Source organism: Balaenoptera physalus (assembly GCF_965194825.1).
Source record: "Balaenoptera physalus genome assembly, chromosome: 1".
In the NCBI taxonomy this organism is placed as follows: domain Eukaryota; kingdom Metazoa; phylum Chordata; class Mammalia; order Artiodactyla; family Balaenopteridae; genus Balaenoptera; species Balaenoptera physalus.
This window is the reverse complement of record NC_138882.1, coordinates 168,382,162-168,407,637: the sequence shown is the minus strand read 5'-3', so window position 1 is coordinate 168,407,637 and position 25,476 is coordinate 168,382,162. Positions and strand designations below refer to the sequence as shown.

The window sequence follows — 25,476 nt, the reverse complement described above, 5'->3', positions numbered from 1 at the left end:
TGCAGTATTTCTCCTAGTGAACGACCAGAAACAACCCAAATGTCCAGCAATAGGGAAACTGTTAAAAACAAACTATGCTATATTCCCACTTGATGGGCAATTATACAGCTAATGAAAACAATTAGGATTATGAAGACCATGTGATAAGATAGGAAAGTGATGACGATATGAAACGCTGTAAAAAAAGAATATAAAAGTAAATGTACAGTAATAAGTATCTAAAAAAACTAGTCCAAGAATGTGAAAGATACCAAAATGTTAACATTTTATCTGTACTAGAGCCCTCAGAGTGTGGGTAACCTTTTTTAAACCCCTACCAAATTTAATGTACACATACTACTTTTATAGGGAAAAGTATGTGTGCACGTGTGTGTGAAGTTGGAAAATTTGATAGCAATTGTTAAGCTCCCTGGTCTACTCTTAATGTAGACTTGGAAAGTATATACGCCTCATGTCATCATGATAAAAAGGCCCTTGGGAACCTGCGCCTCCAGGACTCACCGCCTCCAGGATCCAATGCAGCCACGCTAGTAAAACAAAGCTTCCGGGGCCCCAAAGTCCTTAGTTAAAGGCCAATTTTATCCTACCCGGAGATGCCTGCTTTGCATAGCTCCCAGGAGACCCCAGCACCACCTGGAAGACAGGATTAGATCAAAATGGTTCTCAGACGCCACTTTAATCAAGTTTTGCACTACACAGTGACGGGGTGGGGGGTGAAAGACGGTGACTGTTTTCAAGCAAATTCACCTGCCCCAAGGTGAACAGCCGGGGCTCCCAAGAACAGAAAACTGCTTTCCTTCCCAGGGGAATCCCCTTCCTGAGCGGACAGGATTTCAGGGAGAATGAGCACAAAGGACAGAGCAAGCTAGTGAAGGGAGCCAGGGAGATTTCTGAACTCTTCCCAGTGCAAACTAGAACTAGGCATGTAGGTATCCCTCCTAAAGGCATCACCCCAATCCCAGCCACTCCCACCTGAGGCCAAACTGCCTCCCCACAGGGACTGACAGCCAATGTTCATTTCATCACTCTCCTCCCAGGGGTGCACCTAGCAGCGCAGAAGCCTGAGCAGCTGTGGCCACCATCCAGCAGAGGCAGCCTTCAGGCCAGAACCCTCACGGGCCTTCCTCTTCACTGGGCCCTCAGCTACTAGTGTGTCTGCCTGGCCATAGCAGAGCAGCGAGTATGTGTGTGGCTGTGTGGGGCGGGAGGGGCCAGAAGAAGCAATAAAGCAAATCAGATGTGGGTTCTGGTTGCTGGGTCGACATGGTGGCGGGACCAGTCCTGGCCCCCAGAAGGACCCATAGGGCCCTGTGTCCTCCATTAATTCTTCTCCGGGCGGTTTCTGTTCAGGACAGCTTTAGGGGCAAATTCCAGCTTGTCCTTAAGGCTCACGACCTGGGTGTGGTCCTTGCCTAGCAGCTCATCCAGCTTGCGGTCCTCCCGGCGCTCCGAGATGCTCTTCTCCTCCTCCACAGGCTGGGGATCCTTCCCCCGGATGAACCATTCCAGGTGGTAGCCCACAGCCCCAACCACGAAGGCCACGGGAAAGGTGACATAGGGAGCATAGGTACGCACCACGGTCCAAAGCACAGGCCACATGACATCTGCAGAAGAGCACGAGGCCACATTAGGGAGAAGCAGCACCCCTTCCCACCAAACACGGACCACCCACCAGGGCTCTCCACTCACCAGGCAGCCTGGCACAATTTACTGAGCATCCACCCCATGCAGAGCAATGCAAGAGGGCACCTTGCTTTATGCAACAGTTGGGTCTCTGAAACAATCTAGGAAATTTCAGAAGAGTCAATTGTTAGGGAAGGGGGAAAGAATCTCTTTTATGTACTACACTCTTTGACAATTATGCAACCACGTATGGCAGCGTTCCCCAAGAGAGGACCTCTGAGCCTTACCTAATAAAGCTTCAATCCTACTGTTGACCCCAGGCCCTCCCTGCACAACTTGCCAACATTCTAAGAGTGGGTAAGAGCCTTTCTCTGCTCTACGCAATTCCCCCATCAGCAGAGCCAGCCATCCTTTCCCCACCACGCTCACCCCTGGGAGTCTCCTGTCTCCAGGTTAATGAGAAGCAGTTCCTCTGCCCCACATGAAGAATAAGTAACGTATTTAGGCAGCCAAAACCCCAAACCATTACCCAACCACTCTGGATTTTAGATAAAGATACTGGTTTTTTCCTATTCTTAACTTGACTTTTCTAACAAGACAAACCTCTTCTTTACAAATCTGCTGCCAAAATACACTCTCTTCAACCAAAGCCATATCCTCATATTTGCACAATAAGCTCCTAAAAATATCACCAGCCCATTATACATACTCTGGACACACTAGAACTTGAAAATTCTATGTTAAAAAACTACTGTACAAGCCATGGCAGAAAAACAAAGAAGTGGAATGACCCCAGGGCTTCCAGAAATGAAGTAAGGCAACACCAGGATAATGTAAAAACACACAAATTGGGTCACTCTCATAGCCATTTAGTCTCAAATGATTATTATCATTATTAACAATTATCAAAGACTATTCACAATTATCATAATAGTGATAGCTCCATTTATTGAGCACTTATTACATGCCAGACCTTGGGCTAAGCTCTTTACATATACTGTCTCCTTTAATCCGCATGTCCGCTCTCTTGATGTAGCTGGCATGACCAGAGGGTTAAGTAACGTGCCCAGAAGTCTCAAGTGAAAGATCATTCCTTTTGTGCCCCTGCAGGTATTTCTCCAATCTAGCTATCTCTGGTCTGAACCTCACCAAAGATAAGATGACTCTCTCCCTCTCCCTTTGGTTGCAATTCTCTCTGGAGGAACCCCAGCATTTTGTGGACCCAAGACTATAATGGACCATCACCAAGGAAAAAACTGCAGCAGCTCCAAGATTGCCCTCTGAGTCCCCGTCTTAGCACCAGGCACTATGCTGGACAATTAACACATTAGTCATCATCTGATCTTCACAACGCCTCTATGAGGCAGGAATTATTAGCCCAGATTTTTGTTGAAGGCCACAAAGGCTCAGGGACATAAGCTTAACTTGCCCAAGATCACCAGAAGTGATAGAGACATTGACTTGAACCCAGGCCTCTCCAACTTCAACACCTATGCTCCTTCTACTGGAAAGAACACACTGCAAATAGGTGTACGGTTTCTGTCCAAATCCTGGACTTGAGGAGAACTTACTGCAATTTTTTCCCATCAGCTTGGCATTTCACTACCTAGAAGAGCTTCCCTTTTTGCAAACTCTAAGATTACACTCAGAGATTTGTGAAATTACAAGATTTAGGAGTTGTTAAAAGAGACACCCTTGAAGAATCTTAAACCTAATACTTCATTTTCTTTCCTACCTGTAAGCAAGTTCTCTATAAGTAAACACTTTTCCTAAACAGCAACTTTCCACTCAGATTTCCAATCTGTCTTCAAATATATGAAGCATGAGTCCACAACTAATATTATCTCTCACATGCAGTCCGAGGTCTCCCTCTGTGGTTGGGTTCACATTCTAATCATTCCCAAATAACTTAATCCTTTCATTTATTCAACATTTATAACCACTTTCTCTGTGTCACACATTGGGCTGGCCTACCCCATTTGTCTGCATTTCTCAAAGCACTTTACCCTCCAAGAGGGCAAGGCCCATGTTTGTGCGTCCCCACTGTGCCCTATTCATCCCCCACCCCTCCCACCACGCCCGGCATTAAGTGCTCAAAAACTTTGGTGAATGAATGAGAGCTCAAGCAACTCACTTGTGTAAAACCACCGCAGTCATCTAACCACCCGCCCTCGAAAGGCGGCAGGAACACAGCAGGTGCCTTTGCTGATTACAAGAAGCTAGATACTCCAACAAGTCATCTCCAGGGTGTCAAAACGAAAAGAGGCAAAAGTGGCAAATATTTCCAGCCCTGCACTGAAGGAGCCTGAGCGTCCGGTGAAGGTCAAACGGTAAAGGTTGCCGGGAAACCTGCCCTTGTGCCGGGGGCCTCGGAGGCCCAAGGAGACACGAAGCCGCAGTCCGAGATTTGAGAACTGCTAACAAGGGCAGAGGAGACCTGACTGGATGGAAGAATTAATTCTGACCGTTACTGAGTCCGGTCCGGGGATGAGAGCGCAAGGAGGTCAGGGTCCAAGGGTCTGTCCTTCTCCCTCCTCTGGGTTCCCGGTCCCCTGCCCCTATCCCACCACGCTCACGGCCTCGTCTGGTCTGTCCTCACCCACGTGCCTAAGGCCGAGAAGCCCGGGCTACAGAATGTCTGCAGGGTGCTCAGACTCCCACGCCGAGCCCGGGGAAGAGAGGGAGCAGTCCAGCCTGGCCAGGGCCGCAGCGGACGCTCGCCATCTCCCTTCCCCTAACTCAGAGGTCAAGGCCACCAGCCGTAGCCACAGCTACGGGCGGCCCAGCAGCCGCTCGGGGGTAGAAACTGCCTGCCGGGACGAGTGCTCACCTGCGCCGCAGCTCACACTCCGCCGTCCGGCCCCAGCCCTCAGCCCGCGATCCGCCGGCGCTCGGGGAGCACCGAAGCCGCCACTCCCAGGGGCCCGCGGGACCTCGCCCCGGACCCCGCCCACCGGCGCCGGCTCTCTCGGAGCGCAGGGATTGGCTGAGCTCCAGAGCCAAAGGCCTGAGGAAGCTAGGGCTCCGCAACGGGCCGCGCTGCGCTGAGAGGGATACAGCGCCCCCTCCCGGAAAGGAGGTTTCCCAGTGACATCACCACGGGCTTTCGCGTGGAGAAAGTGGAAAGTCACGCATTCATGTATTCAACTGATGTTTATTAGGCTTATTCTAAGACCTTGGTCTGGGCACAGAAAAATAAAAAACATGATCCTTGACCTCAAGAAGGTCTCAGCAGAGTAAAATCTAGAACTCTTAAGAACTCTTCCGGTCTGGGCTAGCTTTCTAGCCACGTGACCTTGGGAACACTGTCAATCTGCCTGAGCCTCCTTTCCTTCTTATGCATAGAGGTAATAACACCTATTTCACAGGATGTTGTGAGAGTTAATGAGACAATGTATGCAAAGTGCTGTGCTGGCACATAACAAGCAGGGAAATAAATGGTACTATTGTTAGTATACAAATAATTGAAATATAGTAAAACCTGTCTTACTTGACCCCTTAGGTGCAAGTATTCACTGCCTCCTCTGTGTCCCCACTGCGCCCTGTACAGATGTCTATTTTATCACATATAGAAAAAAAAACACCAAAGCTTAAGCTCCATAACACCCCCACCTAGCCCTGTCTTTCCACCTTAATTCCACTAGTCTCAGGCAGGCGTATTTATTTACCTTTAGTAACACATACTAAACCCCTCCTATTCCCCCATGCAGACCAAACTGTTTCACACCTCTTTATTTACGCTTTTTCGTCTATCTGGAGTGCCCTTCCTACCTTTCTATACCAAAGTAGCTCTGTCTTGTTTTTCAAGCTCAAGGGACACCCTGGTAGGAAGCCTCCTAGATTGCATTATCGGGGTAGATACCCTTCCTTTATGATCTCAAAGATCTCAATGCTAGGCTCTGACAGTGGAGGTGGAGAAAAAGGAACAGATAAAGAATAAAGAAATGTGTACGAAACCATTATTAGCAGAACGTGTTCACTGAGAGAGGACAAGGGAACAGAATTGCCTAGAATAACTAGCATTCAGTCAGCCAATTAACATGTGCTAGGCATTGGGGATGCCAAAATGACTGGGACCATGTTTTCCCCCAAGAGTTGTCTGACTAATGGGGAAGCAGAGGGGTCTACAAAATGTCGAGAGAGTGTGAGAAATGTGATGACGGGAGCATGCACAAGTAGCACAGAGAAGGAGCCCCAGGAAGAATCAGGGAAGGCTCCCCAGAGGAGCCTGCCCTTGAGCTGAGTCTCAAGTAGTGGCTAGCAGTTCTGTCAGGCAGAACTGAGTGGGGCTGCAGGGCACAGATTTAGGAATCAGAGAGTTGTGGGTTCAAATCCTGACCCTGCTGCCCGCTAATCTCAGAAAAGCTGTTTACACTCATTGTTTTAAAAAAGACAATAATAGTACCCACCCCCCTTCGGTTGTTCTGTACTAAATCACCTAATGTGTATAAAATGCTTAGCATTTACAGTATATGGCACCTTCTAAGTGCTTGGTAATTGATCACCAGTATGTTTAGTATTCCTCAAGTTTACTCCTCCTTCTGTAATGTCCTATGTCCATTTATGGCATTACTTACTCACCAAGCCAAAAACCTGAGTGACATCTTCAAGGCCTCTTCATCTCTGCATTATTCCCCAGATCCAGTTTATAGCACCTATGCCTCCTGAATGTCTCTCAAATTCATCATCATCTCTTACCTGGACCACCTTGGCAACTCCTTCAATGGTCTCTCTGCCTTCCATTGCCTCCTCCAGTCCATTTCTATTCTGTTGGCCAAAGAGTCTTTCAAACACTTAAATAAAGCCATGGACTCTCCAGCTTAAACCCATGGCTGCCTTCCAGCCACATCTCCTTTATTTCCCCTCTACCCGTCCTAGCCTGTCACCTCTCTCCAGTCTCTGCTCTTCCCATTATCCCACACACACATAGCATTCCATGCCTTTGCCTAAGCTGGTCCTTTTGCCTGAAATGAATGTCTTCCCTCCTCATCCCTGACTACAAAACTCTAATTCATCCTGCAAGACCCAGTTCAAAAGGCTCCTCTTGCAGAAAGTTTTCCTAGACTCGCCGGCTGCTAGAGGCTCCCTCCTCTGGTCTCTTCAGCCCCTCTGGGAGAGCAGGCCTCCCTTTGTACCATAACTTTGTGTTTATGTGCCTTGCTATGGCCAGATGGGAGCAACTCAAGCACAGGGACTAGATCTAATCCTTCACATGGCCATGGAGCCCAGCACAACTACCTGGGCCACAATACCCTAAGGAGACTCCCCACACACCCCCTACATCAGCCCCACACGGGGAGATTTTAGACATCACGTCTGTAGCAGGATGCCCACACAGTCTCGGATGCTACCCGTCTCTCCATGTCCATTCCCATATGCCTCATGGTCCTGGCAAGCCTGGCCCAGTTTCTGGGAAAACACAGAGACCCATAAAAAGCTATATAATTTGGAGGTTAAACTTGGACTCAGCTACTTCCTGGCTTCGTGATTTGGGCTAAGTTGTTGAACCTCTCCAAGCCTCGGTTTTCTCATCTGTAAAATGGGGGTGATAACAATACCTGCTTCATAGGATTGCTCTGAGTATTGTCTAGTTCAAACCTCTCCCAGGTCCCCATTTTCGAGGTGAGAAAACTGAACCTCAGGATGATAAAGTCACTCAGCCAATGCCCCACTTGGCAAATCTGGGGGAAACAGACATATGAACATTTCTAGTTGAAACTTTGAGTCATCCAATTTCAGTATTCCCAAACCTGGCTGCCATCAAAATGGTGCAGTGGTTAAGAATCCGCCTGCCAATGCAGGGGACACGGGTTCGAGCCCTGGTCCGGGAAGATCCCACATGCCGTGGAGCAACTAAGCCCATGTGCCACAACTACTAAGCCTGCACTCTAGAGCCGGCGAGCCACAACTACTGAGCCCGTGTGCCTAGAGCCCGTGCTCTGCAACAAGAGAAGCCACCGCAATGAGAAGCCTGTGCACCACAAGGAAGAGTAGCTCCTGCTCACCGCAACTAGAGAAAGCCCGCACGCAGCAACGAAGACCCAACGTAGCCAAAATAAATAGATAAGCCAAAAAAACTCATCTGAGAGCAAAGACTCTATTCACTAAGTCTTGCACAGGGCCCAGGAATCTGGTTGGGATCAGCTCCAAGCTGATTCACTTTTGGGAATTTGGATCGCACGGGAGCCCTCTTCACCTCCCAGTGGTCTCAAACAAGTGTTTGGGTATATGACCTCTTGCTTTTCAGGTGGTCTTCCAGACCAGCCTGTAAAACATCTATTCATGCCACTCTCGTGTTCAAAACCCTTCTGTGGTTCCCCATGGCCCTCAGGACCCAGGCCCACCTTCCTCAAATTGACCCAAAAGCCCAGCATGATCAAGCCTCTGCACTCCCAATACCTCTTTCTCCTCCAAGCCTCTGCCCAGCTGTTCTCTGATCTTGAACGTTCTTCCCAGCCCTCCTTCAGTGGCTAATACCTAGTCATCTTTCCAGCACTCACCCTTATATACAAGTAACTGCTTACTTGTCTGTTTTTCCCATATGGCTGTTAGCACTATAAGAGCAGAAACTAACTTGTTCAGAGCTACCTTCAGGTGCTGGACAGGGCCAACAGTGGTTCTTGATAAATATTTGCTGAATAAATGAATGAGAAGAACTGGCTAGTCCAGTGTGGCCCAGAAGAGCAGCCAACCCCTTTGGAAGGTTCTTCCTCCTGCCTCAGAGTGACACATCAACCCAAAGACTGGAAAGAGGGCTTTGTGAGTAGGAGCTACCATTTAACTCTTTCTGGGCTCAAAAGGCTGTAGAGCTAAATGCTCAGGATTTACATTAGACAGACCTGGGTCCACCACTCTTAGGTCTGCCTGTGACTTTGGCCAGGGCACTTGACCTCTCCTGGGCTTCAGCTTTCTCATCTGTTGTAAGGATGAGCTACGTTCATGTAAAGCACTCGCATCTTGCCTGACCCTCAGCAAGCATCCAATAAATATTAGCCACCACTACTAGGTTTGGGATGCCACTGAGCTTCCCAGGAAAGTTCTGTTCTCTCTTTTGTTCCCTATCAATGTACCCATGCACAGGAGGCATCAGAAAACATGACAGCACAGAATTGAACAGTTTTCTGGAGCGGAAAGAACACTGGCCCCTTAGGGAAAATGAAACCAATATTTGCCCGTATCGAAGAACAGCAGCCCTCCTGTTTATGGAGCACACGCTGTGTGCCAGACATTGGGCTCTGGGCTTCCCTTTCTGGGGGAACCCTGGGGAACTGGAAGGCAGAAAAGGAACCGGACTAAACTAGAAGGAATTGGAAGACAGGCCTCTTCACCCCACACGGGCCCCTCCAGGAGGGCTCAGGTCTTCTGTCGCCACCAGGGGGCCGAATCCCCTCTTCCCCAGCTGGCCCAGACAACCCCGCTCTCCCCAAACCAAAAGCCTGGGCTCCGGCCTCTCCTCCCTCCACCCCGTCCCCCACGCTCGGCAGAGGTGGCTTCTTCTGGAGAGAGCAGCTGGCTCGAGTGCAGTTCTGCCGTTTTATTTTTCCTGGGATACTCAAGGGGATGTGGGAACAGCCACAGGTGTGGTGAGGAGAAGCCCCCATCTCCCCTCCCCAGCAGCTGGGAAAGGGGAGAGGCCCAGGCGCCCTGGTCCTGGGTTGGTCCAGCCACTGTGGTCCCTGGGCCCGGTGGGCTGAGGGCTGAGGGTAGAGCCCCTGGGAGGGTGGGGCGGGCTCCTAGGCGGGGTTCGGGATTCTTCATAAAAAGCCACGAAGCTTGATTCCCCACGAAGCCCAGCCCCGCGGGGTGGGGGGGACGCAGAGCCCAGATGGGGGACCCGGCCCGGCCTGGCCCGTGGGGTAAGTAATGGCAGAGATGGTGCCCGTGGGGAGGAGGTGGGGACGAAGCGTCGGACCTGGAAGGTGGGGGGTCCCGGTGGGAGCGCAGGGCGGAGAGGCACGGCCCCCAGCCCAGCCCGGGCGCCTTCGCGTGGGGTCGGGAAGGTAAAAAACCCACGAGACCGTGACGGGCAGGAAGGGCCGGGGCGTGCGGTGCCGGCGGGGCGGGCGCACGGGGCGGCCCGCGTTCACAGTGACCTCGACGCTGGGTGTACAGTACGGGTAGAAAACCGCGGGCCCGGGCCCGGGCTGGGCGGGCCGGGCCGGTCACAGCCTGGTCTGGGCCTCGGGGATGTAGATCTCGATGCTGTCGGCGCTCTCGGTGGCCGAGCTGTGGCGGAAGGAGGCGGCGCGCTTGGCCGCCAGGAGCCGCTTGCGCGCTTCCTGCCGCTGCCGGTCCACCGAGTCCAGGGAGCGCTCCTTCACCGGCACGCCCCGGCCCCGCGAGGGCTTCTTTGGTATCGGCGGAGGGACCTTCTTCTCCTCCTGCCGGCAGAGGGGGCGGCACTTAGTTTGGGGGCGGGTCCCACCCGACCTCCCAACCGGCGTCCCCGCGGCCCGGAACGGTTAACAGCGCGCGCCTCTGACTCGTGAGAGCGGTTCTTGAGAGCGTGTGACGGCCCCCGAAGCCCCAGGGGTGCTTGTTCTGCCAAGGTCAAACCCACATTTTTCATTTTTTAAAGAGATGGACTCGAGCGCCCCCTGGTGGAGCCGTTTTCCACAACTCGCATCAGAGCGTTCGCTCCCGCCCGGGGAGTGGAGCCTTTCCCTCCTGGTCCAGAGGAGTGCAGTTCTCCCGACCCAGGCAAGGCAATGAGGGCTCACGTTCCAGGCTTCTGGGACCCATCACCGACAAGGTCTGGTGAGATGAGGGCTGAGGGGACCTTGAAGGTCCCCTCTGTGCCGAGGTCCAAGCTGAGGGCAGTCTGCCCTTCTGGAAGCTCTAGTTTGGCTCCCTCAAACGACAGCTGGTCCGAGGTGGCTGCAGCCACCAAAGGGTTCTTGCAGCTCAGGCAGTGATGAGCAGTGGGACCAAGCAGAGGGCAGTGACCAAGAGCAGGGTCGAAGAGGGTCACCATCACCTGTCCAGGACTACCTTTGCTGCCCAGGGTCTCTTCTCCTGCCTTCCTCTCCCCCCCGCCCCCGCCCCCGCCCACACTCTCTGGGGAAGGGCATTTTCCAGGGTCTGGACTCTTGGTTTGAAGGGACCTCCCCCCACCTTAGGCTCCAGGAGTTTCCAGCTGTTGGCCTTGAGTTGCTGTAGCTCCAGGAACTTGAGGGTCACATCCTCGATAGAGAGCTGCAAGAGGTCCCAGAAACCCGCCAGGTCCTGGAAGGTGGGCACGGGGAACGCAGTGGGGTCCTGCAGTGGAGGGAGACAGAGGGGAGGCAATCAGTCGGCAGGGTCTGAGCCCCAGCTTGGACCAGAGAAAGCCCAACCCACCCTCATTGTCAGGAAGTTCAACCTGGGAGAGTGGGGCGGGGACTGGGAGGTAGGGAGACAAGACAAACACCTGGTCTCACTTCCAGGCATACACACACTCCAGTCCCCTACCAGGTACACACACCTGATAGGCTCTGTGCCACCATGGGCACTCACCATGCTTTGCTGACACAGCCGGAAGAACTGCTGAACCTTCTGGGACAGGAGAAGTTGTGTGCTGCCCACGGCACTGCGGATCTTCTCCAGGACTGGAGAGCAAAAGGAGATGCGGGGAGAGGAAAGATGCCTCTCCTTACCCAGCCTCCAGGAAGTCTGCCCTGCATGACTGACCCCTCTGTTATCTGGCACCGTCTGTCTGTCTCCTCCGGCCCCCTCCCCATCCCATCCTCAAGGTCTTAACAAGCAGCTCCTATCCCACTTCACCAAGAAGACTGTCTCCCCAGACACGGATGTTTCTTCTTTCATACGATCTATACTTCTTGAGTGCTTATCCTCCTGTGTCCTCTTCCCTCCCATGTCAGAGAACAGATGGAAACCAGTGCCAGCCTAGCCCAATGGCCCTAGCCAGGCCCTAGCTCCGTGACCACTCATTGGCAGAACTTTGTCACTCATCAGTATATGACTCCTCGGCTCACTGAGAATTACCAAATAATGTCATGTGCGTGACTCTTGTCTTCTAGTCACTACCCCATCAACTTGGGGATCCTGCGGTTAAGACTGGGTCTCCCCTCGGACTGCACTTGCAGGGAAGGGCATGTCCTCCCTCATGCAGGGCCCTGTCTTCCTGGCTGACTCTCCTTCTCCTAGGCCTCAGACGTGAGCTGACACCGTGCACTGCCTCCCCCTCTGCCTGAAGTCCTGGTCTCACACCTGGATCAGACCTGGATTCCCACACCAGCCCAGATGGGAATAGGGTCCCCTCAGTCCCCATGGACTTGGGCTGGCAGCCATCTCCTAGGAGGCCCAGCCCTTTCACCCGGTCACTTTCCCAGTCCTAGCTCTGACCTCTGAAGCTGCTCCCTGCTTCCTTCCAAGAGCTCCCAACATGCCCTACTACTGCCAATGGGAGCCACCAAGGTCTGGGGCCATACGACCAAACTGTGAGAAAGGCACAGTCACGCCCGGCCAAAGGCCTCTCCTATCACATCGCGGTAGCGGCCACGGCCGCCGTGATGCCTCCGTGCCCGGGGTCCCCTCACTCACTCTCCTCCGGCAGCTCATAATCCTCCGCCTCGCGCTCCATCTGCTGGCACCAGTGCTCCAGCTTCTCCACCTCCGCCCTCAGCATCTTGATGAACCACTCGCCATCCCGTGGGCTGGGGGACGTGCGGCCTGAGTCGGGGAGGCTACGTGAGCCGCGCTCCATCCAGGAGTCACGGCGCCCGGACCCGGGGCCGGGGGTAGGGGCAGGGGCGGGGCCGGGCGACCCATCGGTGGCCGGCGGCTCATACGGCAGTGGGTAGCCCTCGCGGTAGGCCCACTGGCCCTGCGTGTGGACCGTGCGGAAGACTGAGTAGGTGGGGGCCCGGGGCCCGGGCTGGGGCTCAGAGGCGTGCCTCTGGAAGGAGCGTCCGAACTGCAGGGCCTTGTCTTCTGTGGCCACGGTGGCCAGGCCGGCCAGGCCCTCCAGCTCCAGGTCGGCCTGCACGCCGGCTGTCACGCTGTTGGAGCGCTTGAACCTCGCCCGCCTGGTGAGAGAGCTGGTGGTTATCTCTGCCCCTGCCCCGTCTCATCCCAGCCCTCACCCGCGCCCCAGGCCAAAAGGAAACCTACAAAGTGATGGACATTTATTCATGACCTTTAAATGTATCAGTCCTTGCCACGGGTCGGTACATAATATACCTACCTGTTGCACCGGTTCTGGACAGGGGTGATATTCAAAATATTTAACCACCTGTACTCCATGGGCAGAACAGATGCTGGCAGACACTAATCAGACGGACAAAGCCAAAGTGCTAGGGCATCACCCTGCAGAAGCTGGATTGTGGGCCAAAAGGGCGTGGGGAGGGTCCAGGGTGGTCGCTCTTGACCAATGAACACAGAATTATTTCAGCATTTTAACAAACAACGTGTCTTCGCTAGTTCATACCAGCTGTACGGGTATACCCTCAGTCCTATGGAGAGATGAATAAACTATAGCACAGAGAGGCCCACAGTCACCCAGCTGCAAAACAGTGGAGCCAAGATCTGGACCCAGGGCTGCCACGCTTCACAGCCCAAGAACTTCCCACCACACCAGCTGCTAGAACATCAGGAAGAACTGCCTTAGAGCAGCTGGGGGAGAAGGGGTGGGCTGCAGCTGGGAGGACTTCTCCTCTAGGGACCCCATGGCTTAGCACGGAGCCTGGCCAGACCCAGTCAGCCTGTGCCAGTGGAGCTGAATTAAGTTGTTGGCAGGAATGACACAGGGCCTGGAAATTTCTTGTCTTTGAGTTAATAATATGCAAATCTTATGCAAAACAGAACGTCAATTGACCTTGTTCTCCCCCTCCCCACTGAGTTCAGTCAGAGTGAGGGCTCTTATCCATGAAGAAGTAAGTGCTCCCTGAGGGGCATGAGGCTGGGGTCAGATAATACTTAAAGAAGAGAGAGTCAGGATATGTGAGGGTGGCAGGGAGAGGTGAACAGACGTTTGAGGTCTGGAAATTCAAGGACCATGAAACAAAAGCCCATGTGTCCTAAGCTACCTCCACCCTCATATGGTCAGAAGAGAGAGGGATTTGGGAGGCCAGGTTTAGGGGCTCCTCCTGCTTCCCAGGAGACTCCCCCACCCCCAACTTTAGCCTTCCTCATGCTGCCTGGTCCTTCTCTCCCTGCCTGCCTTGCCTGCCTGCTTCCCTCCAGCTGGCGGGCTGCCTGCTGGGAGCCTGTTGCCATAGAAACCAGGCCCAGAAGGATGCTGCAGGACCCAGGAAAGAGAGATGCACTCATGTGCAGTCCCCAGCCAGCCCTCTGTCCCAACCCCCACCCAGAGAAAGAGAAAGCAGGAACATATCTGCATTGCCTCCCACGTGGTCTTCACCTTGGCACCTGCCCTGTCCTGCCCTGGTCGGGGCTTGCATCTCTCTTTCCTTGACTATTGGATCAACCTCCTTTCGGACACTGCTGCCTCCACTCAGAATAGCACAGAAGAAGAGCAGTGAACTGAGAGGCAGACCAGAGTTCTAACGCTGGCCTTGTTGCTATGTGCCTTTGGGAGGTCACTCACCCTCCACCTGGGCCTCCACCTGGGCCATCTAGTACGTATATATGTATGTGTGTATATAAAATACATTATGTGATATATATGAATATATATTATATATAAGCACACACACATATATGCTATAAAATGACAGGAATGGACCAGTACCAATGCCAAGGCACCTCCTCTCTCTAAAATTATACTTCGCAGGTGGGGGATGAGTGAAATAGGTGAGGCAGATTAGAGAGGGACAAACTTCCAGCTACAAAATAAATAAGTCACAGGGATGAAATGTACAGCATGAGTAATACAGTCAGTAATATCGTAGTAACTTTATACGGTGACAGATGGTAACTAGACTTATCGTGGTGGTCATGCCTAATGTATAGAAATATTGAATTTGTGCACCTGACACTACATAGTGTTGTAGGTCAATTACATTTCAATAAGAAATAATAATAAAATAATTTTTGGAATAAAATAAAATGAAATTGTACCTTTTAAAAATTATACCTTGTAAAATTATACCTATGCATATTTTAAGATCTGGGGCCCAACATTCCCTCACCAATCCACCCAGCACTGGAGTAGTCTTTCTAAAGCTGACCTCTGCCCAACCCATTCCCCTGCTCAAAACCCTTCCATTGCTCCCCATTGCCAACAAGATAAAGCCCAGGCTTCCTGTGCTAGCATTTACTCTGGATGCAGTCCTCTCTGACCTCATCTCCCTTGAACCCTCCTTGCTCCCCAAGTAGAATATACTGGTCCTGACTTCAGCCTCTGCACGTGCTATTCCCCTGCCTGAAATGGCCTTCCTCCCCTTCACTGCCTGTCGGTTCCCTGCTCAAGCCCCCTCCTCTTCTGTGAGCCCCCTGACTGCCCAGAGGCCATCCTCGTACCATCCCTCCCTCAGCCGTCTTCTTGCATTTGGAGGCGGTCCCACGGTTTGGTTACATTGCTGTTTCTGGTGAGAGTTTTGTATGTCTAACTGAACTGTCAGGGTGCCCTTTGGCTCCCTTTAAATATTTTTGTGCTTTGAGCTCCAGTTAGCCTCTGGCTCCTTCGGCGCTCCAGCAATTGCAAACCACACAGGTAAAGGTGGGGCTTGCCCCAATAAATACATTAGTGAAGATCTGCCTTCCCTATTTGCTTTTCTGTTACCCCCATGAAACGTGGAGCTGTCCTTTGTCATCACTGGGTCTGTGCCTTTCACTGTCCTCTGAGGGGTCCTGAGAAGATCACACTGTATCTTTTTTTTTTTTCTGGCTGCATTGGGTCTTCGCTGCTGTGCGTGGGCTTTCTCTAGTTGCAGTGAGCAGGGGCTACTCTTTGTTGCGGTGCGCGGGCTTCTCATTGCAGTGGCTTCTCTTGTTGCGGAGCACGGGCTCTAGGCGCGCAGGCTTCAGTAGTTGTGGCATGTGGGCTCAGTAGTTGTGGCTCGCGGGCTCTAGAGCACAGGCTCAGTAGTTGTGGTGCACGGGCTTAGTTGCTCCGTGGCATGTGGGATCTTCCCGGACCAGGGCTCGAACCTGTGTTCCCTGCATTGGCAGGCGGATTCTTAACCACTGCACCACGAGAGAAGCCCCACACTGTGTCTTGATGGAAATAGGCCACACAGTCTGGAACAGAAGCATGAATGCCCCAGTCTTCATGGTTCTCAAGTCAGTACCTCAAGTAGCTCTCTCACTGTGTCTACTTGAAGGAAGACCAAAGAAATTGAGGAGCTTATGGGATTACTGGAAACATAATCTTCACCAACACTTCCAGCCAGGAGCCAGAGATCTGCACAGCACAAGCAGGAATTGGTCATCTTTGTGCAAGTGGCATTTAAAACCAGCAGTGCGGGACAAGATCACCCAAGAAAAGAGAAATGGAACAAAGATGCAAAGCCCTTGGGAACAGAGACATTTCAGGGGCCAGTGGAGACAGCGTAGCCCCAGGCGTGTCTAAGCCAGAGAAAAAGAGGAGGAAAATCAAGAGCAAGTCACCTAAAGGCAGACAGGGGACCACAAAAGGATGAAATCCTCAAAAAAGGGTCTCAAGCAGGAATGAGCAGCCAACTGGAAAATGCAGCCAGTTGAGAATGAAAGGTGTCCATTGACTTGGCAATATGGAAGCCACTGGTGATCAGGGCAAGAGTCAGTTTGGTGGAGTATGGGGGCAGACGCAGATGGGAGGGGGTTGTCAGGAGGTGGAGAAAACTAGGCAAGACAACTCTTCCAAAGAGCTTGGTTGAGAAGGAAGGAAGAAAGAAGACAATGTACCTTTAAGGAAGGGATAATCCGGTTATTTGTCAATTGTATCTCAATAGAGCTGGAGGGGGAGAAAAAGGAGGGACATATGGATGGTTCTCACATGCCATATCCCCAAGGGGTAGGTAGAATAATGGCCACCCAAAAAAGTCTATGTCCTAATTCCCAGAACCTATGAATATGTTACCTTCCACTGCAAAAAGGACTTTGCGAAAATGATTACATCAAGGATCTTGAGACAAGATCCTGCACTACCCAGTTGTGTCCATTTTAATCAAAAGGGTCCTTATAAGTGAAAGAGGGAGGCAGGAAAGTCAGAATCAGAGAAGCAGATGGGACAATAGGATCAAGGTTGGAGGGATTGCCTGTGAGGACTCAACCCGCCACTGCTGGCTTTGAAGACAGAAATGGGCTACAAGCCAAGGAATGCGGACAGCCTCTATAAACTGGGAAAGGTGAAAAAATGGATGCTTTCCAGAGACTCCAAAAGGGGTCAGTCCTGCCAACATCTTGATTTTAGCCTAGTGAAACGCAGTTCAGACTTCCAACCTCTAGAAATGTAAGATAATAAATATGGATTATTGGATGCTACTAAATTAGTGGCTATAATACTGTGCTGTAATAATACAGCAGCCATAGGTAACGAATACAACCTGTAAAGAGAAGTCAATTCAAGCTAGAGAAGAGACAGGCAGTAATCCAAGGACCAGATAGGAGGGGAACGAATAATAACCACTTTACATGAATCAATATGCTCAATCCTCACATTAGTGTCACCCCTACTCACAGACGAGAAAACTAAGGCTTAGAGAACCTAAGTGACTTCCTAAGACCAGACACTTATTAATATAGGGCAGTCTGTCTGCAGAGGCCAGCTCTTAAACCATTACACTCCACTGCCTTCCTAGGACTGAGAGAGAGGAGCAGCTTTAACCAGAAAGCCAGATGCCTCAGCTCCTGAGGCAGGACTGCTGGAGGAGGCAAGGAAAGAGATGCCAGTTGGAGGATGGTCCGGAAGTGAAGAGAGGTCCGACCAATGACCTCAATCGTTACGACGAAGTAAGCAGGGAGGTTGTCTGCTGGAGATTTGGGGGTGAGGAAGCTGGGGGAGGGAATGAGAATGAACAGTTTTAGGGGAGGTAGGCTAGCAGAGTGGTTAAGCATGTATGCTCTGGAGCCAGAATGTCCGGGTCCAAAACCCAGCTCTATGGCTCGTGCCTCAGTTTCTTCATCTATAAATGAGAATGATAATAGTACCTACTCACAGGATTGTTATGAGATAATGTATCTAAGAAACTTAGAACAGCACGTGGCCTGCCCATTGCAAGTGTTAGCTATTACGTGGTGAGGCAGGAAGGTTTGCAGCTCACACTGAAAAAAAAGGGAGGTGGACAAATAAAATAATGGGAGTGAAGCACTGAGAACCCAGCCAGACCATTGTAGTTATTGATTATTATGATTGCTGTTGATCATTTCCATCTGTTCTCCCACAGCACTCTGAATAAAACCTTTTTTATACTCCATATCACATTGTATTGTAGTTAGTTACATATTTACATATCTGTCTCCCTTACTAAATTGGGCAGTTCCTCAAATAAACGTTGGTTGAGTGTTTGGTTGGTTGGTTGGAAGGAAGGATGGTAGAGACTACGAATCATCCCCCAACATCCATTCTCCTTTCCTCCGTAGTAACAGAATCCCACAATTTTAAGCTAGACACATGGCCCCTTCAAATAAAGATTCTTTTACCCATCTCCCTTGCAGCTAGGTGTAGCTATGCGGCTAAGTTCTAGCTCATAGGTTATAAGCAGAAGTAGTATGTGCAACTTTCAGAAAATGTCCTTAAAAGGAGAGGGCATGCCCTTCTTTGTTCCCTTCTCCTCCCTGCTGACCATAATGTAGACATGATGGCTGGACCTCAAGCAGCCATTTTGGGACATGAGATGGAAGCCACGTGCTGAGGATGGAGGAGCAATAAGATAGAAGGAGCCTGGGTCTGACACTGCGGAGCACCTACCAGCCCTCAACTGACTCTCTGGACTTCTAAGCAAGAGAGAAATAAACTTCTATCATGTTTGAGTCACTGTCATTTGGGGGTTTTCTGTAACTCACAGCCAAAGCTAATCCTAACTCTAACTGATCCATTTTCAGGGTAGTGAAGTCCAAGGCTTATGTCCCTATTTAGTTTTGGATTTGGCAGTATTTGCTGCAGTCTTCACCAATCGCTGCAAACACAGGATAGAAACTGGCTTCAGTTATGAATCATCACTAATTCGTAACAATGCCTTTCACAATATTTTCTCCCCAAGCCTTTTAACAAGGTTGAGGAGGCCTCCTCCCCTCAAGTCCTTTAGGGCGACAATGCTCACACTCCTGGTGATTCTAGAAGTTATCATGGTTACTTCTGGGAGATGTTTCTCCTGTGATTCTCTAAGGGATAACACAACAGGCTCTGGGACGAAACTGGCTTATCCCAAGAGACATACTGTCCAGGGAATGCTCAACATCCAGGAGTTGTCAAGAAGTTTTGCCAGGAGTATTTGGCAGCAGGCTGGCAGGGGTGGGAGGGAGAATGGGCGTGGACATTTCAGCAAGGCTCAGCCATTGTAGCAGCTCCCTCTCTGAGAAAGCATCTGAGAGCTTAAACATATAATCAATCAGGAATCCCCAAGTCCACCACCCCAGGCTGGGGGCTGTGACAGTGATGCCGAGGTGGGGCTAGGGTGGGAGATTGAGGAAGAGTCGTGACCGTCCTGGAGTTGATGCTGAGGAATAGAGGCCGTGTCCACACCCCAGGCTTGTGGTCAGTCAGCGACTCATTGCTTTTGCAGGACTGCTCTTGGAATATAACTTCATGAGGATGGAAGCTTCCTGTTCTTTCTGCACATTCCCTTCCCAAGGTCCCAAAGCCAGACATGATCATGAAGCTGAGGAAGGGGTGGACTTCCAACACAGAGTTCTCCAGGTAGCCCTGGTTGGGCACAAGGGGATCTAAGTAGGGTTGTCAGATAAAATACAGGACTCCCAGTTGAATTTTAATTTCAAATAAATAACAGATAATTTTTTTAGTATAAGTATGTCTCAAGTACTGTTTGGGAAGTACTTATACTAAAAATAATTCATTGTTTATCTGATAGTCAAATTTAATTGGGTGGTATGGTGTTTTTACTTGTTTACTTTGTTGTGTTTTTGCTAAATCTGGAATTTAAGATAAGATCTTAGTGGCAGGGATCTAGAAGTGGAAGCTACAAGGGGATCCCATGATTAGAGAGAGAGGCAAAAATCACATGGTTTTGATGTTCTCAAAAGGCCTTAGGAACAGACTTCTAATATCCAGCAATGACGTTTGATGCATTCTTTTATCATGGCCCAGAGTGTGCTGGGTCTGGGAAGACAGGTGCTGTAGGATGCCCTGAGATGGGGGTGGTAACTGTTTCTTAATTATGCTCCCTCCCACCACAGGGTCTTGGCACCTGCTGGGCCTTCTGCCTGGAACACTCAGCTCCCACTTTCGCTTTGTTAATTTTTGTTCATCCTTCAGATCTCCACTCAAATGTCACATTCTCAGGAAATCCAGGCCTGACCCCTCTGACTGGGTCAAAGGCCCCTATTACACACCCTCATAGTGTACATACCTCTCCTTTGTGGCTCCTGCTCAGCTGTACTTCTGCATCACTTGGGAGGTTCTTAGATTAACATGGCAGCAAGCTTCACAGGCCAGGGGCTGTGTCTGGCTCTGCTCACCTTTGTATCTTTGGTGCCCAGCACAGTACTTTACAGATAACAGGGTTATAATAAATGTCTGTGGACAGATGAATCTTAGGTGGAGGTGCGGTGGAGATGGAACGGAAGGGGCACCAACCCCAACCCCTGTCTATTTCTAAGCCAAGTCACCACTGATGATGAGCAACAGAAAGGACCCACAGACAACTCCCAGGTATAAAGGGCTATAAATCTGCACTCCTCACCCAAGAGGTTAGCAGGGAACACCTGAAAGGCAGAAAAGGAGAAACTTTTCCTCCCCAGCAATTTTTTAAACCAAAGTATAGAAAGAGAGAGAGAAATACTGGGAACAGTGAGACAGAAGCAAGGACAAGAGAGTCCAAGAAAATGGGGTGGCAGTGGGTGGGGGGCTAGGCCTGGATGTGTGCCTAGAAGGGCTGCTGGTATTCGTGGCTCACTTTATGCACCAGCTGGGGCATGGTGTGCAGTAAGTCAGACTTAAAGTGCCAGGGACATAAGGGAGAGAAAGGACGGTGCAGGTGTATAACTAAGGATGCCTTCAGCAGACAAGCAAGGGAGCCTGGCCAGAAAGATGCGCCAGATTTCTTCTCTCCCCACCTGTCACCCCCTCTGGATTCCCAGTGTGATCAACTGTCCCAAGCAATTCAGTTCTTTAGACATTTATCCATAAACTTTCTCCCCTCCCCTGCCCACCCCTCCAAACCTTCCCAAGCACCTACACAAGAGCAAGGAAGACCTCATTCTCTGCCTGTCCCCACCCTTCCTTGACTTCACTCCAAATGCTTCCAAAATTGGTCCCACTTCTCTCTGTAACTGCTGCTGATGACTGATCAATGTAGTGGACTGAACTAACTTAGGAAGTTCCCCCCCGACCCCACCCCCATACATATAGAAATGCTGGATCAAATAAAGCCCAAAAGACGGTTTTGCTACAATGCCAAGCTTGAAAGCAGGAAAGAGACATCTTCAGGTATCAGAAACAAAAAGGAAATTCAAAACCTTAGGGGTGAAAGGGAACCTAAGCCAAGTGAGCCACAGGAATATGGGCCAGACATATGCTAGAGGCTAGATGGTAATGCCCAGGGAGGATTAAAGGAAATACCCCAAGCCTGTGCATCCTGGGGACCTGGAAGGAGACCCCATGCATAAAGCCAGCAGCCAAAAATAAAGGTTGTTTCATTTACAAACGTGGACTAGAAAACTCATGTCATGATTCAGGTATGTGGCCTGGAAGTAGGATGCTGAGAAATCAGAATATTAAGGCTGCTCTGGTTGTGGGTATGGGGTTTGAATGAGTAGTACCAGTGAAATACAGAAACCTCAAGCTGAGATATTAACTCTAAAACTGGTCCCAAGCTCAAGCAATACTTGAGCATAAAGGAAATTGAACCCAGGAGGAAGCAGTGGGCAGTAACAAGCAATAGTGAACACATAAATTGTTAAAACATGTTTGTAAATCCAAACTATTAAACCATAAAAGATATAACAACAACAGATTTTTTTAAAGGGTTTTAAAGGCAGGGTTTTTTAAAGAGGTATAATCAAAATACTAGATAAATATAACATGGAATGGGAGAAGATATTTGCAAAAGAAGCAACTGACAAAGGATTAATCTCCAAAATTTACAAGCAGCCCATGCAGCTCAATAGCAAAAACACAAACAACCCAATCCAAAAATGGGCAGAAGACCTAAACAGACATTTCTCCAAAGAAGATATACAGATTGCCAACAAATACATGAAAGGATGCTCAGCATCACTAATCATTAGAGAAATGCAAATCAAAACTACAATGAGGTATCACCTCACACCGGTCAGAGTGGCCATCATCAAAAAATCTACAAACAATAAATGCTGGAGAGGGTGTGGAGAAAAGGGAACCCTCTGGCACTGTTGGTGGGAATGTAAATTGATACAGCCACTATGGAGAACAGTATGGAGGTTCCTTAAAAAACTAAAAATAGAACTACCATACAACCCAGCAATCCCCTACTGGGCATATACCCTGAGAAAACCATAATTCAAAAAGAGTGATGTACCACAAGGTTCATTGCAGCTCTATTTACAATAGCCAGGACATGGAAGCAACCTGTGTCCATCGACAGATGAATGGATAAAGAAGATGTGGCACATATATACAATGGAATATTACTCAACCATAAAAAGAAACAAAATTGAGTTATTTGTAGTGAGATGGATGGACCTAGAGTCTGTCATACAGAGTGAAGTAAGTCAGAAAGAGAAAAACAAATACCGTACGCTAACACATATATATGGAATCTAAAAAAAAAACCAATGGTTCTGAAGAACCTAGGGGCAAGATAGGAAAAAAGACTCAGACGTAGAGAATGGACTTGAGGACAGGGGGAGTGGGAAGGGTAAGCTGGGATGAAATGAGAGAGTGGCATGGACATATATACACCACCAAATGTAAAATAGATAGCTAGGGGGAAGCAGCCACATAGCACAGGGAGATCAGCTCGGTGCTTTGTGACCACCTAGAAGGGTGGGATAGGGAGGGTGGGAGGGAGACGCAAGAGGGAGGAGATATGGGGATGTATGTATACATATAGCTGATTCACTTTGTTATACAGCAGAAACTAACACAACATTGTAAAGCAATTATACTCCAATAAAGATGTTAGAAAAAAAAAAAAAAAGGGCTGACTCAGGGCTGGAAGGCAGGGAACCACTGGCTCTGCCCTGAAGGAGGAGGAAGCTGCCTGTTGCCAGACAAACCTGACGGCTTTCACACTTTGATGGCCCTTGAGATTGCTTTGTAGAATCACTCTTTTTTTTACCAATAAAGGAAGAATTTTAAAAATATATATATATAAAACATGGAAGGGCTTCCCTGGTGGCGCAGTGGTTGAGAATCTGCCTGCCAGTGCAGGGCACACGGGTTCGAGCCCTGGTCTGGGAAGATCCCACATGCCGCAGCGCAGCTGGGCCCGTGAGCCAGAACTGCTGAGCCTGCGCGTCTGGAGCCTGTGCTCCGCAACAGGAGAGGCCGCGACGGTGAGAGGCCCGCGCACCGCGATAAGGAGTGGCCCCCACTCGCCGCAACTAGAGAAAGCCCTCACACAGAAACGAAGACCCAACACAGCCAAAAATAAGTAAATAATTAAAAAAAAAAAAAAAAAGGAAAATGGAAGGAGGGAGTTAAGAAGGAAATTAAAGTGTTCCAAGATTCTTGTTTTGTGCCTATTTCAGGATAGAAATACTAATTTTAGACTTTATCAGAGACATATGAAATTAAGTATATTTGTTTAAAATTTGAGGGAAATCACTACTAAAACGTAAACTTCCAAACCAGTGGAGGGATGGAGGGAACAAGAGAAATAAAGTCACCTTGATTGGTTCAATAGAGGGCAGAAAAGTAGGGGAGGAGGAAAGCAAAGAAAAAGCATGTCCAGTTGAAAATTTTTAAAGAGATGATAGAAATAAGCCCAAATAAATCAGTAATCAAAAAATATATGAATGGATTAAATAGGTCTACTTAACTCTAGTTCCATACTGCTTACAAGCAACATATCTAAAACATAAGGCTATGGAAGGCTGAAAGACAAAGGATGGAAGAAGATATAATGGAAAATTAATCAAAAGAAAGCAGATGTAGCAATAAAATCAGGCAAAATCAACTTCAAGGCAAAAACCAATAGCAAGGATGAAAAGCATCCTATTTAATGATAAAAGGGCCAACCCACCAAGAAGATACAATAATCATAAGCCTGAATACTAAATAGCATTCTCTCAAATTAAGAAAAAATGAATAAAATTCCCAGGGAAAATGACACATTCACAATCATGGTGAGACATTTTTAAAACACCTCACTCAGAACTGTTAGATCAGACATCCAAAAAAAATCAAAGATAAACATTTGAAAAATGCAATTTATAAGTCTGACCATATATATGCTATATGTGTATATGATGAAGGAAGCCTTGACAAATTCTAAGGAATAAATATCATACAGAATGCATTCTATGACCACAATGTAGCAAATCTAGAAATCAAAAGTGAAAAGGAGCCCCTCAAACAAAAAATACATTTGGAAACTAAAGAAAATAAAAAAATAAAAAATTCTTCTAAATAATTTACAAGTTAAAAAGGAAGTTATGATGAACTTCCTAAAGGAAGTTAGTTACAAACTATTTAGAACTGAACGATGAAAACACTGCATCCCAAAACTTATGAGATGCAGATACAGCAGTATAGTTAGAAGGGAATTTATAGCCTTAAAAACACATTAGAAAATAAGAAATAGTGTTCAAGAGGCTGAAAAAAATCAAACATGGCAGAAGAAAGAAAATAACAGAGAAGTAGTAGAAGAAAGGAAATATTAAAGATAAAAGAGAAACAATAGAGATGTTCACCCAAACCAAAAGCTAGTTTTTTAAGACTAATAAAATATAATTTTAAAAATATATTAAAATGATAAAATATACAAACCTTGAGCAAAATGAATCAAAAAAGAAAGGTAGGGTATAAGCATGTGGTATTAGGAATAAAAAGGGGGGCATAACCTATAAATATAATAAAAATGTGTAAAATTATAATACCATGAGAAAGAATATTTGTACCAAAAATTTTGAAAACTGTCTATTTTTGTTAAATGGTCCATTTTTTAGAAAAATATAAATCATCAAAATTGACTGAAGAAGAAAAATAAAACCATAATAGATCAATAACCATGAAAGAAACTGAACCTGTAGTTCAAAAAGTTTCTCTTATCCCAAAAAGGCCCAGATAGTTTTATAGGCAACCTTTACCAAACCTTTAAGGAATAGACAATTCCTACTTTACACAAATCGTTTCAAAGAACAGAAACAGAGAGAACGCTACCAAACTCATTTTAGGAGTTTAGCATAACCTTAATGCCTGAACTGAATAACAACAATACAAACAAAATTGTAGGCAGATATCACTTATGAACATAAATATAAAAATCTTAAATAAAATAATAGCTATTCAAAAATCCAGCAACCTCTATGAAAATAATACAGCAAGACTGTGACAAAAACTGTTAGAGTTCCATTTCCCATTCTTCTCTTTGTGTTTAGCATAAGAACCCTGATTTTCAGCCTGCTCATTGCTTCCCAATAAGAGACTATTCCACAGCACCTCCCTTGCAGCTAGATGCCACCATGGGATGAGTTTTTAGCCAGTAGGATGTGGGAAAGTGTTGTGTGTAACTTTCAGGAAATCTTTTTTTCTTTTTCTTTTTTTTTTTTTTTTCTTTGGCCTCACCATGCAGCTTGCGGGATCTTAGTTCCCCGACCAGGGATTGAACCCGGGGCCACGGCTGTGAAAGTGCCGAGTCCTAGACCACT

At 48.6% G+C, this 25,476-nt stretch overlaps 2 protein-coding genes across 4 annotated transcripts in view; both read right to left on the bottom strand.

The window, feature by feature from the left end:
• Positions 1 to 657: 657 nt before the first annotated feature.
• SMIM12 (small integral membrane protein 12) lies at positions 658 to 4,571 on the bottom strand. Of its 2 annotated transcripts, XM_082416277.1 has the most exons (3): positions 4,454 to 4,558; positions 1,690 to 1,784; positions 658 to 1,604 (listed from the first exon to the last, which is right to left on the bottom strand). In XM_082416277.1, exon 3 carries the CDS (start codon positions 1,597 to 1,599, stop codon positions 1,321 to 1,323), a length of 279 nt encoding a protein of 92 aa, XP_082272403.1. In that variant the 5' UTR covers positions 1,600 to 1,604; positions 1,690 to 1,784; positions 4,454 to 4,558; the 3' UTR covers positions 658 to 1,320. The 2 variants fall into 2 exon arrangements, with proteins under 2 accessions (XP_082272403.1, XP_082272404.1); XM_082416278.1 differs by lacking the exon at positions 1,690 to 1,784 and having other exon boundaries at positions 4,454 to 4,571.
• A 186-nt stretch (positions 4,572 to 4,757) lies between these two features.
• The window catches only part of DLGAP3 (DLG associated protein 3), a 65,419-nt gene continuing 44,700 nt past the window's right edge, over positions 4,758 to 25,476 (bottom strand). For both annotated transcript variants that reach the window (XM_082415552.1, XM_082415553.1), the window contains 4 exons: positions 12,166 to 12,650; positions 11,119 to 11,210; positions 10,738 to 10,881; positions 4,758 to 10,004 (listed from right to left, as the gene is read on the bottom strand). In XM_082415552.1, the coding sequence (XP_082271678.1) occupies positions 9,786 to 10,004; positions 10,738 to 10,881; positions 11,119 to 11,210; positions 12,166 to 12,650 (940 nt within the window). In that variant the 3' untranslated portion in view covers positions 4,758 to 9,785. The remainder of the gene's footprint in view (positions 10,005 to 10,737; positions 10,882 to 11,118; positions 11,211 to 12,165; positions 12,651 to 25,476) is intronic.

Bases quoted from the DNA above. Each gene is read 5' to 3' on its own strand.
- SMIM12 (XM_082416278.1), bottom strand. From the start codon at position 1,599: ATGTGGCCTGTGCTTTGGACCGTGGTGCGTACCTATGCTCCCTATGTC.